Source organism: Sander lucioperca, chromosome 9 (genome assembly GCF_008315115.2).
Source record: "Sander lucioperca isolate FBNREF2018 chromosome 9, SLUC_FBN_1.2, whole genome shotgun sequence".
Lineage (NCBI taxonomy): Eukaryota > Metazoa > Chordata > Actinopteri > Perciformes > Percidae > Sander > Sander lucioperca.
In genome coordinates, this window is record NC_050181.1 from 17,377,310 (window position 1) to 17,392,492 (window position 15,183).

At 43.1% G+C, this 15,183-nt stretch overlaps 1 protein-coding gene across 1 annotated transcript in view; it reads left to right on the forward strand.

The window, feature by feature from the left end:
• LOC116044902 (contactin-associated protein-like 4) overlaps window positions 1-15,183 on the forward strand; it is a 206,537-nt gene that overhangs the window by 43,941 nt on the left and 147,413 nt on the right. Inside the window, exon 3 of the mRNA XM_031292425.2 lies at window positions 13,525-13,718. Within this exon, the coding sequence (XP_031148285.1) occupies window positions 13,525-13,718 (194 nt within the window). The remainder of the gene's footprint in view (window positions 1-13,524; window positions 13,719-15,183) is intronic.

Sequence of the window (15,183 nt, forward strand, 5' to 3'; positions counted from 1 at the left end):
GAAGCAGCGGTGCTGGTAACAAGCGTCTCTGCTGCAGTTGTGCTCAGTGGAGAAGAGACTTTGTTTAAACTCAGGAGACAAAACCCAACAAACAGGAATATTTTCACCGGATTCACAGAGACAGAGGTTTAAAATGACGTCTGACAGACTAAAAGAAAGAACAAGCAATAGCTGCTTCGTCCCATCTTCATTCTTTATAGATGCTGTTTGTGTTGAAGGTTTATGCCAGAAGGATACATGTGAATGTTTTTTTTCACTCAACATAGAACCCAGCAGGGAGTCCTGTGCTGGATGCGGATGTGAGGCTTTGATAAAATGAAGATGGAGCTTTCTGCAGGGAACGGGCTTCACATTAAAGCCCAGAATCAGCTGGGAGGGCGAGATGGGTTTAATCTGGATCTGAATGATTTTCACCACCTGGGAAACTAAAAGAAGCTGCGCCTGCAAAACACTGCTCAGGCCTCAGTTTGTTTAATCATCGAGACTCTGTCGCAAAATACTGCCACGCTGCTCTTCGTTTTCTGACCTGACATTGATTTTTGGTAACGGTTGATTGAGAAAGCTCTCCGCTTTGGTACTGGCATGTATCTGCAGCACCTGTAACAGTATCCAGCAGCTTAGCTTTTACTTCAACCTGCAACTGAAGATTTGATTCACCTCCAGAACTGCCAAAACATTACAAGTAGGAGGACGTGAAGGTTGCACAGATATTTTAGCTAATGTAGTAAAGACTTTAAAAACTTTCACCGTTTGCCCTTTGCTAACACCTACTGGTCTGAAGCCAGTCGACTGAAATGCTGCTGACATTTCTTGGTCCCTTTATTAAAGGTGCATTAGGTAAGAGTTATAAAACTAACTTTCTGTCATATTTGCTGAAACTGACCCTATGTTCCAGTAGAACCACATGAAGCAGGTAATTAAAAAGAAATCCGGCTCCTCTGGCTCCACCTACAGCCTGTAGTGTGATTTGCAAAAATCCACCCTGTTTAGATGCACCAATCAGGGCCAGGGGGGGTGTCTAACTGTTCAGATGTTTTGGTGCCTAAACTTAGCTGTCACCGCCGCATGACACTCACCAATCAAATTTTTTGGCTAAGTCCTGGATCGGACCACAGATTGGTGATAAACAGTATGACCAGGATGCGATTTTCCGGGTGGGATGCGCAGGATTTCCCCCTTTCTGGTCTACATATCCCTGCCTCTGCTCAATTATTTTTATCCCCGGTGGGAACAAAATGCATCCCCCCCCCCTCAAAGTGATCATCTACTTCACCTATAGCCTAGACCATATATTAATTGTATACCTAAAATAGAAGTAGCCTATTTTAAGTGTAGTGCTGTAATATGAACAGTATAGTGATAGAAGGATAAAATCATAGCGGCCGTTGCAGGTTGTATTTAGCTGCTACAGAGCTCCAGGACGCCGGCTACCAGCCGCAGTTGTTTAGCCGCCAACAGGTGACTGTGAGGACGGGCCTGTCAGGGGCCGTGGTAGCGGAGTTTAGCCAGAAAAAGTGAGTGTCATGCAGCGGTGACAGCTAAGTTTAGGCACCAAAACGACTTAACTAATCTGGATTAAAATACTCCCGAAGAGCGAAGAGCATTTCCTGGGTCAAAGTGTTTTGTTTTCGCCACATAGTGAACTCCACTTTCCGGCTTTAAAGCGCTGTGCTGAGACCACGTTGTGCTATTTCATTATGGGATTATTTTCCATTGAATATCGAAGTTGATAAACACGTGTTTTGGCATGCCAGGTTCGAGTGGCTCAACAGTTATGACAGTAATATTCATGCATCTCCTAATCTAGCTCTAGCATTTAGCGGGTAGATAAGGAAAGCTGTGTGTGTTACATTTCCTCCTCAGTAACATTCACGGTGCAAGATCCCAGAAAGTGATTCCATCTGCTCGCCAAGGAAATCAATGGACGTCTCTGTCTCATTTCCATCTCCTGCTGCTGCTGCTGCTAACGTTATGCCTCCTCCAGTTGTTCTCTGAGGAGCAGCTTTGCTCTCAATTCATTTACCCACTAAGTGTACAGAGATTATCAGAGTCTTGGAATATCCCCTACACAGCATCACGTCATCCTTACAGCTGGAATCTATAACACTACACACATTCAGAATTATCCAGGTAATGTTTAGGTGAATCGCTTGTTCTTTCACATGGGATGCACCTTTGTATATCATAGCACATTTCACCACCCACACTTCATTGCACTTCATGTGTAGCCGACTTTATATATTATGTAAATGTAATGAATTGGCTTCCAAACAGAACGTTAGCCCTGTAGAGGGATTTTGTGAAAGTTGGACCATCTGTGTTCTTCCATGGTACAGTTTTTCTAACAAGAGTCTGCGACCACACTGCAGAGCTTTGAGCTAAAGGCTAACGTCTGCATGCTAACACGCTCTAAATGACAATGCTAAAAGCTGATTTAGCAGGTGTAATTTTTAGATTGTTCATCATATTAGTACATGTGCTAATAAGCATTAAACAGAAAGCACAGCTGAGGCTGATGATAATGTAATTAGTTTTACAGGTATTTGATCTTAAACTAAAGTAGTGGACACATTTTGAACTGATGATGACACTAGATGAAAAGTCAATGGAACAAGTTATTAGCATAGATATAAAATGGATAGAAAGAACATTGGACTGCCGTGGTCATTTGATTGGTACACAACAAAATAGCGTTTGTTGTTAGTTGTCATGGTGACAATACACTAAGCTGTTAACTTACTCATCTGGCGATAGCAATGTGCTTTGGCGGAAACATTATGTTCATTTAGCGGCTGGCTCTCTGCCTCTTAGGCCGGCTACACACTGGCTACGTGGCATGACCGTGTCAGCTGCGTGGCGTGTGCGTTTTTATTTCGGCTTCATGTTAACAGGTTAGAGCTTGCACACTGCCTGCGTGACACGCACGTCTCAGGCGCGGCTCGAAAACACGTGCATGCTAGAAATAGGACCAATGCCTATTTTTCACGTGACACGCAAGCGTGTTGGAAGCGTTTCCAGGCAAAATAGAATACGAAAAAGATGTTTATATGTCATTTTGACACAAATTCATTTAATAAATGACATTTTGATGTTTGAAAGTCTCTAGGTTTTGACATAAATGCAGATATAAATGTAATTAAAAAAAAATTAATAATTATCGATTTTCAAATATTGCACCTGTCAATACAGAACGAAATATTCTGTAGCCTATTTTGCCGTCAACACTGCCGACATTGTCTTTGCTGTAGTCAGGTCAGTATATATTTATGTTTATGTTTATGGGCAACAACATGTGTACAGACAAGGCTAGCAGCAGTAGCGTCACGTCAGACACCTTTCTGGTGTGGAAAGACAGAAAACGCCACGCAGCCGCCACGCAACTGACACGCAACAGAAACGCCATGCTCACGCCACGCAGCCACTGTGTAGCCAGCCTTAACCTTACTACACCACTGCTCGTTATTCCGTAACTGCAAAACCTCATCACCTCCGCGACTCTCCGGGAGTCGGTTTATACGATAGTTTATACATTACCATGGCAATGGTACACATAAAAATGGGTGCCGCTCTGACCATTCAGCATTGTTGATTGAAATGGAAATGGCCTTTCTATCCATTTTATTTCTATGGTTATTACAATTCATCCTCTGGGGACCAGGAATGTTTCTACAAAATGGGATTGTGATCCATCCAATCATTGTTGTCCATGGCCATGAGGAGAGCAGAACTTTTTTTGTTTACTTGTCTGACTGACTTGTGATGGTAACACTTTGTTTTATCATTGCAACTCTGCCAAAGGGAAACAATAACTTCATGTAACCTATTTTTAAACAGACACTATAAAAGCCAGCAGCAGTTTCCCTCTGCAGTGAGACCAGAGGACCTGGCATTGTGTTCCAGACTGTGACCTGATGTAGCTGATCACAGTGAGGACAGCTGGCTCAGAGTCTGACACTACAAGTGGATAAAAAGCCCTGATAGTCTATTGATTGGAGATGAATGGCCTTTTACCAGGGACCTTAAGGATGAATGAGCGATTTCCCCTTTTCACTTTTTATCTTTTTTATTTCTCTCTTGCTTTCCACCCTCTTCTTTTTTCAATTCACTTTCCTTTCCTTTCCTCATCCCTCTCTGTCTCTCCTATTCCTTTTCTCCTCCTCCTCTCTTCCTTAATCTGAATTGTCCCTGTCCCTCTTCTGTACAGTTTGTGTTCTGCTGTAGTCATTAGTTTCACTCTGTCCGCCGTCACATTTTCATTTGCATTGCACTAAAAAAGTTCTCAGTGACGCCACTGCAGTTATGCTGTAATGGACTTGAACATGATTATCGTACAGCAATCAATCATTGAAGGTGTAATTAAACTTTAATGGGAACCTGTGAATTGGGACTTTAACAACGGCCAACTAGTAGTACTGACTTCCATATTTAATTGTCCTGCGTGGTTTCTGAAAAATTCCACTGTAAACTCCATCGCAGTAAAGACCTTTGTACACCAAGTCAGTACATTTTGTCCGAAATTGTTGCACGTTTAAGATTAGATTAGATTAGATAGACTTTATTGATCCCAAATTGGGAAATGTCAGTGCTACAGCAGAAAAATATCAGACACACAGCACACATACAGAATTTACAAGAAATAATAAACAGAAAATTCAAAAATTACAAAGGAAAGAATGAACAAACGTATATATACAAGTTAGTAATAAAAATATACCACTACGTAAATAGTATTTATAAAGATGTACAAAAGTAAGTAAAATCTATGTTTGTGCAATTTGCACTTAGTGCAGTATTGTGATGTATATGAGTCTTATCTAACAATCAGTGATGAAGTGTTAGAAAGTTGTATTGCCTGTGGTAGGAATGATTTCTTGTAGCGGTAAGGGAGACACCGAAGCTGTCCGAGCCTCTTAGAGAAGGTACTCCTCTGTTGGACCAGTGTGTCTGTGTGTGTGTGTGTGTGTGTGTGTGTGTGTGTGTGTGTGTGATAGATAACAGTTTGTTCAGTGACCTCCTCTCCACCATAGTTTCAAATGTCTCCTGTTTGCCTCCAATAACGGAGCCAGCCTTCTTGATCAGTTTGTTCAGTAAGAATTAAAGAATAAGAATAAATATGACTTTACGCTCCCAGCACAAAGCGCCACAAACGACAAACCAAGTAAAGAATTGTGGCAGGTGATTGCAGAACAGCTTGGAATCGGGAATGGTATGATCGCAAAACAAAGGACGTACGAAAGATTAGACTGTAGTGATTGTGCTTTAGGCAGCCAAACGATAGTTTGTTGCTAATGTCATTCATTCGTTAGTTGTTGTTGGGACTAGTGCCGTCCAAGTGATGTAGTCAGACTACCACAAAACCCTCCTCACTGCTTGACAACGTTTTCTTGTTCTCGTTTTGCGAATTTTCTCAACGAACAGAATAATACAACACATCGGACTCAGTAGATATCCTTTAGCTCGCGATTGCATCACACCGTCCTTATCAGCAGATATATCAAGTTGTCACAGATTTGTAGATAAAGACTTCTTGTAGTGGCAATCTGACCACAAATAAATGCCACTGGAGGGAATTTGAAACCATTTCCAACGCTTGCTGGTGCAAATAATGAGGTCCGCCATCGTCTTAAGGTTAATCCTTTATTTTATAAATGCTTTTAAAAACACCTACAAAAAGTTTGCAAGATTAACAACGAGCAGACGAGATCTGAAAACATCACTCGCACACAGCTGAGGTTGAAAAACTGTGTGGCTTCCCAGATCCCTCTTCCTCTTCTCACCTGGGATTCCCTTTTTAACCTCTTAGCACACATACACACAGGTACACAGGTGACGTAGCGAACAAACCATTCACACAAACCTACCACACACACACACACACACACACACACACACACACACACACACACACACACACACACAATACACACACAATACACATAATACACGCACGCAGCACGTCTAAATTGGCTACAACACTTCTTTTCCATGCTGGCTTAAAAGTTGAGATTGAAAGGTCGTTCTGGACCTTGGGAACAGTGTTACCATGACAATTATCACCTGACTCTGCAGCTCCCCTCAACTTCTGTGGACTTCTCGAAATGAGCATTGCCACATACAGTTTTCTGTGACAATCATGGAATCCACTTTTTGGACTTTTGTTTTGTGTCAGTTTTAGCTGATAAATATATGAAATATCTAAGACATATTACAGTTACCTTGGAAAGTGTTTAATAATTTGTAATGCAAATTGTGCATTAAAGATCTTAAATAAGAAAAACTAAGGTTTAATCATCATTTTTTGTGCCCTTTTGCAGTATGGCAATTAAAAACTTGTAGATCTCTCAGTGTTTCCCAGCCTGCTGCTGCTGTCAGTGCTGCATTGAGCTCATTAGCTTCCTGTTGGACTCTGTCAGACTGACATGTTATCAGGCTGCTGAAATTACCCTCCACACTTTGTATTCTCATGCAAATGACCAGCGCTTATTCTGGACCTGGCACTTATATTAGCCTGTCTGTTACATGCCTTTCCATCTGCCTTTGCATTCCTTTAAAGTGCCTGTCTGTCTGTCTTCTTCCTGTCTGCCTCTTCATTTCCTTTCAGCCTCACTGTCTCTCCCTCTCTCTAACCCTGTCTGTCTCTCTGTAGCTGTCTGATGGAATATCAGTACATCCTTAGTCTGGATCAATGGAAGTACATTTCAGGTATAATTGCCTGACATCGCAACGGATGTCCCTCACCTTCGCTCTATGTGTGTTGTTGTTCTCAAACTCCATTCTCTTTGGGAAACAACAGCAACCTCCGAACTAGCAAGCACACTGAAAATGTCAACTTTTGAAGAAGATTTGGATGGTGCAACAAGGCAGACCTGCTTGGTTCTTTCGGGGATGATTGTAAAGATTTACAAAGAATATGTTTAGGGCGTTTCCTTTCTAACTGGGAGGTTTTGGGACCGATTGGTGGGATTGCTGTGGACGAAGTACAAATGGGGATACACTGGTAAGAGCTAATGAGGTTTAACCATGTATCAGCTAATTTAAATAGCTTAATACTTAATACTTTACTGTATTGCGTCAACAGTTAACTTCATTTAATATGTATGTGGCGTTTTCTTTTGTGGGGTGCAAATGTTCCACCAGAACAAGTTCCTTCCTGAGACTATTTAGCAGAGTCACCGTTGCTGTGTCCGGAGCTTAGCGCCGCCCCAGACGATTGTGATTGGTTTAAAGAAATGCAAACAACCCAGAACGTTTTGTTTTCTCCTATCCCAGAATGTATGTGTGGGGGAGCCAGACCTTACTCCACAGGGCTGGCGATCCGAGACTAGTACATTCTTAATGATGAAACAGTCATGTGTTCCCATTTCATCCATCCATCTGCTCCAGGTGGCCAGAAGCAGCCAGGCCCAGCCAGGCTGTCAGGGGCGTGCTGTACTTGGCTACTTACTGTATGTCACAATTAATCTGAGAAAAAGACGACATTCACATTCAGCCAGCTAATTCTGAAAACATATTTTCCTCTGTGTTTTGTCCCTCCGTCCTCACTAAGCCTCATTTGTCACACTCCGATATGGAGCCCTGCAAACATGCTCTCCAGAATGGATGGAAATGAACAGGCATTTCTGTGTCGTGTTCTTCTTAGTATAGAATTTGGTGACATGTTATTATTTAGACCTCTGCTTTTTCGGACTCTTTCTTTGACTCGTCAAAATGTCTGCCATATATTTACCGACGGGACCTGACAGACCCGACGGGTTCGGTCTTAATTTCTATCATTTTACACGGGTTCGGGCCGGGCTTGGGCTTGCACCCCGGGTTGCGTGGTAAATGAGCGGTCAGGTGATGCGTTTCGATGCGCACATTTGAATAATGTCGGGCTGTAAATGAGGTTCAGCTTTTAAAAAGCTGTCAATCAAAATGTACTTGTCGGGCTTGTGCCGAATTCTGTCGGTCTCGGGCCTTGTCGGGCCGAACTTTTAAGGCCCGATTACAGCTCTACACCTGACATCTAAGCAGCCACAGCATTTGCAAACATCTGCGTGGGTGTGTAGAAACTTTAAGATCTAATGGCTTTAGTGTAGACGTAGTCTCATCATTCTTTCTCTGGTATCATTGCTGTCATGGCTGTCACAGCTTAATGTGCCGTATCTGAGGGATGCTGGTGAAGTGAAGAGATGACACACCATACTGTTGTGTTTTTGTTTGTTTAAAATCAATTTCAGTTCAGTGTTATTTTTTTTAGCTTCTAATGGTATACTTTTGATTTATCAACATTGTTTGAATGATAGATAGATAGATAGATAGATAGATAGATAGATAGATAGATAGATAGATAAAAACTTTATTGTCCACTGAATTTACATACACTGGAAATTCATCTTTGGCACTCTGGCAACATAAAATACTTAAAACACAGCACACAGACACTTATAAGTTAAGTTGTGTAGTTACATAAGATGTAAAATAAATAATTAGAAAAAAAGAAACATGAATGAATAAATACTAATACAATTCTCAGTCTTGATCATTCTCATCATCATCGTCACCCTGACTGGGTGGTGCATGAGTGAGTAGGAAGAGGAGTTATTTGAGTTTGCCTTGATTCAGAATGAACACAGCAGCAGGGACAAATGACCTCTTGTACCCGTTTTTCCTGGCCATTGGAACCATCAGTCTCCTGTCAGATGGCAATAGCTGAAAAGATGGATGGAGGGGGTGGGTGGGGTCATTGAAGACCTGGATAGCCTTTTGTGTTATGGAACGGCTGTATAAAGTGTGGAGTTGTAACTGCTTTTCTCCTGTGATTTTGCTAGCTTGGATTACCACCTGAACCAGCTTGTTCCTATGTTTGACTGAGAGGTTCCCATACCAGGAGGTGATGTTGAACGTGAGAGCATGCTCAGGGAGTGACCTGTACACCATGGTCATGGTGTGCTTGCTGGTGTTAAAGCTTTCCCAAGAAGGGCGAGGCGCTGTCTTGCCTTTTTATAGATGTAGTCTGCATTAAGTTGGAATTTGAGGTCTTCATCTATAATTGTCCCAAGATATTTAAAATTACTGACCTGTTACACTCCTTCCCCTTCATGTTGATGGGCATGAAGTTAATTTCTCTGTTGCCTGCTCCCCTCTTTCCTTCAAAGCACAGTTCCTTGGTCTTACTGACATTCAGGTCAAGGTAACTGCTGTCAAACCAGGTGACAAGATGGTTGATGTGATGAAAGCAGGAAGGGCTGTTGGCATCCTGTAGGCAGGCAACAAGGGCCATGTCATCTGCATATTTGATTAAATGTATAGATTCATCGTTGTTGTAGTTGACCTCATTGGTATATATGGAGAACAGAAGGGGGGACAGGACACACCCTTGTGGGACACCGGTGTTTAGGACAAGACAGTCAGAGATGGTATTGTTCATACTGACGCGCTGGGGCCTTTCCCTCAGGAACTCCCTAATCCATAGGATGAGACTATGGATGACATTCAGGGAATTTAGGCGTCCCAGGAGAAGATGTGGCTGAACAGTATTAAATGCAGAGGAGAAGTCCATAAAAAGTACACAGGTGTATGTTTTGGCCTTGTCTAAATGACTGTGTATTTTTTCTAGAAGAGTGAGAGTGGCATCCTCCACACTTCGATCGGCTTTGTAAGCAAACTGCATTGGGTCCATGAGCTCAAACGTTTGCAGTTTTAGTTCTCTGCACACTAGACGCTCCAAGCGCTTGCATAATAAAGAGGTGAGGGCAATGGGTCTGAAGTCATTGAGTGACTTAGGGCGTGTTGTTTTAGGCACTGCAATAATAGTTGCCATTTTCCAGGCCTGAGGGACAAAACTGGTGTTAAGAAACAGCTGGAATAGCTGGGTGAAGATTGGACCCAGTTGAGTGGCACACTCTTTCAGTACCCTTCCCTTGAGTCCATCTGGTCCAGGGGCCTTGCGGGGGTTAACACGCTGGAGGACTAAAGTCACATCCCTTTCCCTCAGTGTCACGGGCATAGCTCTCATCCCCTCACAGGCAAGCTCACATTTGCCACTGAAGTCATGTTTATCAAACCTAGAATAGAAGACATTCAGATCATTGGAGAGACTGACAGGGTCTTCACACTGAGGTGCTATGTTATGATTCCTTCCCATCATAGTGTTAAGTCCTCTCCAAGCATCTCTTGCATTCCCATTCCTTAGAAGTACTTATTGGACTTTAACTTATCATTGCACTTACAATAACGAGCTTAGCTGTCCTCAATTTAGGTCATCGTGTCGTCTCATCTCTGGTTTTTCCTGCATCCACCGTGTGTGATTGTGTGTGTTAGTGTGTGTGTTTCTGTGTGTGTGTGTGTGTGTGTGTGTGTGTGTGTTTGTGTGTGTGTGTTAGTGTGTGTGCGTGCGTCAGTTGCGGGGGGAACTGAGCAGCCCCGTCCGCTGCAGAGAGCCGACAGGATTGAAACAGCAGCAGCTTTCAGCAACTTTAGAGAGAAAAATCGTTACAGCGTACATTAATGTTAAAATGTATACAGGTTGGCAGGACGGTGTGAAATGTTTTGCACGGTCTTTCGCTGTACGTTTTGTTGGTGTGTGAAATGTGAGATGTTCGAGTCAGTCACACACGTCTCGTCTTCATCACAAACAAGGAAATGATCAACCCGTTCTCACTCCCGCTTGGTCATTGGCTCTCAGAGTGCACGTGGGACTGCTGGGATTGGTTGAAGTCGTGGGAAACTTCAGGTTATTGGTAAAATTTGCGGAAAAGTTGCAGTGATTGGTCAAAATTGCGAGTCGCACCAAATTTGCGGTGATTGGTTGAATTTGCGTGAATTGGCGCGATCGCAACATTGCGAAATCCTGGAGGGACTGACTATTCCCTGATCCTCTTTCTGGCCATCTTAGCACTGATGTCACACTCCTGACCTCCATTATTCTTTACTTCTCTCAATGGTTGGTTGGGTCGTGTCTCGACAGACATTGGGAGAGAGAAACCATGGCGATCTCTTTGATTTAAAGTGACAGCCATGACAGAAAGCGTTTAGACCATCAGTTCACCTCAATTACAATAGTTTGACTTATATGAACAGGGTGGACACAGTAAATCTTTGTAATGCCTCTCTGTCTCTGAGCTGCTTCCCTCTGACTTTTAGTCTGCGTGAGTAAAGGTCAGAGTGTCTGCTCTTTTCTGTTCTCCTGTCACTGCACACTTCTGTTAGTCAAGTGCTCATTAGCTTTGCCATTTAACTCTTTAAAGATCAGGCTCCAACAGTCGCCAGACCGACACCGATTCTTTTTCCCAGCTGAGCTTTTCTCCTCTGCCTGCCGCCACACATTGTGTGGCTGCATTTCTGACTTTCAATAAAAGCTGTCGAAGTTGCAACTGTTGCCTTTTTGAGCTTACATGACACTCAGGGTGAGAATATATGCCGTAATATAACCATATGAAAAACTATTAGGTCAGCTCGGCCCGTCTTTCTAGACTAAAGAAGTCTGACTTGTCTCTCAGCCAAATCACAGGGGGAATTTAATGCGACATGATCCCCTAATCTGAAATCTGTCCCAAAGTGACCATCTGGAAGACATAGTGTGTAAAATAGGCTTTATGTCATTGAGGATTCGCCTACAAATATAGATAGTGGATATAGGGTTAGAAGAGAAGAGAACTGCATTGTCTCTCTTAAAGGGACTGTACTCAACAATCAGAACATTAGTATAGCAAACATGTACCATGTAAAGATATAGTGGGAGTATGGCGTCCTGAGCAGAGGATGAAGTCACACTCCCTCTGTGTGTGTGTTGTATATGAGCTTCTCTCTTCTTTGTATTGATAGCCGGTCCGGCTGCAAGTGCATGTGTACGGCGTCAGGATTATGTCATGTATAAAACATGCTCATGAGCAAATTATATCATTTCACATGCGCAGATATTACTTTTTTCGCACCAATCCAACAATTGAGAGTTGTACAGGCAGCTGCAAGCAGGAAACAAAACATAGGGAGAGGGGAAAAAATGGCACTTGTGCGTATAAAACTAAGCAGCACAGAGTACAGAGCAGCCACCGCGCGCCCCGCGTGTCTGCTTTGCACGCTTTTGCAGGTCAGCTCTGCTCGCAAAGTTGATATCCACTCGCCCGAATGAAACTTGACTTTTGACATTTTGGAGCGGAAACCAAGGACGCACTGGCCCTCCTAACCCTAACCCTTACCCACATGGAGCTCATTAGTTGACCTTGATTGACAGCTATCGTTACAGGAAGCTCAGAGTTGTTGTCCCGGCTGAAGAACTGAAGTGTCTTTCATTATCCTTGTGTGTGTGTGTGTGTGTGTGTGTGTGTGTGTGTGTGTGTGTGTGTGTGTGTGCGTGTGTGTGTGTGTGTGTGTGTGCGTGTATGTGCATAGGAAAATACTTTGTTACTTCGTTTTGGCCTGACACCCTCACACACACACACACACACACACACACACACACACACACACACAAGGATAATGAAATAGTACACATTGCTTCAGTAATCTAACTCTAATCGATCACATTTTTATTTTCTGTAGGAAGACATCTCAACCTGCACAACCAATCAATACATTACAACACAGCCCTTTCATTGATGAGATTTACTATGTGGGAGGATACACACTGTAAAACAAGGCTAATGTAAAACGAATCAATGCTTGGCACCACATTTTTGTTTATGGGAAATGATAAACCTGAGTTTTCCAAAAGATATTCCCCCATGGGATGGGAGCACGGTGTAACAAGTCGCTCCAGTGTCCCAGAGGTGTTGAGTTGGGTTGACATCAGGTGTCTGTGAAGGCTGAAGCATTTGATTCACGTCACTTTCATACTCATCAAATCATTTAGCTTCCTGTATGCATGTGCTATGTTGTCAATTCATGTATTTATTCAGGTGTTTCCCTTTATTTGTCACCCATCGATATATTTACAGCATACAATATCTTCATTGGCTGTGATTATGCTGGACTCTAATAAAATGGTCTAAAAGCATTATAGTTTGGAGACATGCAGTCATTGTATGTCAGAATATTGGAAAACTCTATTTCAGTTGAATTTATTGGAAAGTTGAAGTATGGTTTAAGGCACACGCTACAGAATAAGCAATGTTTAAAATGATTTCATAACATTGGGAGACCACTTTCTGATGCTGATTGTACTGCATGTTTTCATTTCACAAATGAAAAGACATTATGCATGTGTGTTTCTCAGATAGATATTTTAAAAAAAACATATTCCTGATGCCACTCTGGGTCACAGAGCAAATACGAGTGATTTAAATTCATCAGGAAAGTTCCAAAAGTATGACTTATATCCCATTATATATAGCTTCAAAATAGATTTAACGGTTTTTGCTTTGGTTCAATCAATATTTTTCATTCGACTTTCATAACAAAAAAAGTGAGATTCTAGTTCAGAATGAAAGGTCAAGCAATGCAATTCATTTTCTCAGCATCTACCAAAGCCTATTCCATCTCCTCCCAGGTGGAAATCTAATAAATGATTTATGTATGCTGCTTTCCCTCCCTCTGGCCCTGCAGGCGCTGGAGGCTGGTCTCCTCACACCTCAGACAGGTACCAGTGGCTGGAGGTGGACCTGGCCCAGCGGACCACCATCACAGCTGTCGCTACGCAGGGCCGCTACGGCAGCTCTGATTGGCTGTCGTCGTACCTGCTGATGTTCAGCGACACGGGACACAACTGGAAGCAGTACAGACAGGAGGACAGTATCGGGGTGAGTCCACACTGCAGGAAACACTTCCATCAGAGCTGTGGGGTTACGGCTGCACCACACTGCATATCGTCGCTGTCGGGCAGAAACCTTGGATCTCCATGTAAGGGACAAAGCAGTGAGGCAATGAGGAGAACAGGAGTTTTTGTTGAAAAGAGCATTTTTAATTCACGCAAACAATGCAAAACAATATAAAGCAAGAACTTAATATCTAGACCTATAACTTTACTCAAAAATAGTACCATCAAACTGGAAATGAACTCAACAAACTGACCTAACTGAATGAAACAAAAGGGGACATACTGTATATACTTGTCCAAACCAAATTACACACAAGGGGAAAACCAAGATGGACATAACTACAAATAATGTAAAGATAACCAAACTTAACCTAAATCCCCCCTCCAACATGGTAGCAGATGGTACGGCCCAATTGGCAGGCCCCGGGATATAACATTGGGCTTGTTGGAGATGAGCCAGGCCTGCGCAGAATCGATCACTGGCGAACGCCGCCCAATGCATGCCGCTTAGATTGGTGTCTGACTTGATCCCGACTTGCTCTGACATCATACACACGTGGGCAACGACCTCACGAGATCAAGGCGGCCGCAGGTTTTAGAGCCAGGCGCTGCAGTTGCTCTCCACTGACTGCCAGACCCAGGCGGACCCAGGGCATGATGGGCAACGCCCGGCTCGCAGCTGATTGGTTCAGAATCGACTCAGCATGATGACATTTTATATAAACTTTTTATTGTTTTTGAACTGGAGGGATTTTACTTGCTATTTGTTTGATTTAAAGGCTTATGTGTGGCTGATGGTGATTTTTAGAAGTCAGAGAGACTAAGGTTTTTATTCTGCGTTTAGACGAGCGTTTTGGGGGGGGATATCTGCGTGCATATGGTGACGCAAAAGTGTGTGAAATTCGATGTAGTATGCACACCAGGCGGCTAGGTGGTAGTGTGAAGCACTGCCACACAACACCACCAAGTCCGCGCCGCCTGCGTAGAACCTTCCTTCTACTTCTCTCCCTTGTAGCGTGGAACCAAAACATGGCGACGTAAAAGCGGACAATTTTGTCTGGACAGACGAAGAGGTGGCACAACAGGGCGTGGACTGGGAGTCCTGCCAGTCAAAATATATAGACGTATGGACCGAATTTCTTTAGCAGTATCCTGTACCTGGAGGGACGTCATAACCACACGAGAAAGACGCTATCTGTAAAGCTGAAAGCCATCCGGACCAAGTATAGGCAGGCTGTGGATACCCAACGGCGCAGTGGCCATGGGCGAGTAATCACTCTATATTTTGATTTATGTAACGAAATATGGGGTGGGTCGCCATCCACCACAACAATAGAGGCTGCAGACTTTTGCGTTTTTACCCTTTAGACTGGAACGCGACGGTGGAGCATTTTTAAGATTTCCACTCTGGAGGGTGGTTTCATTTTTTGGCGTTTTTAAGCCCCAAA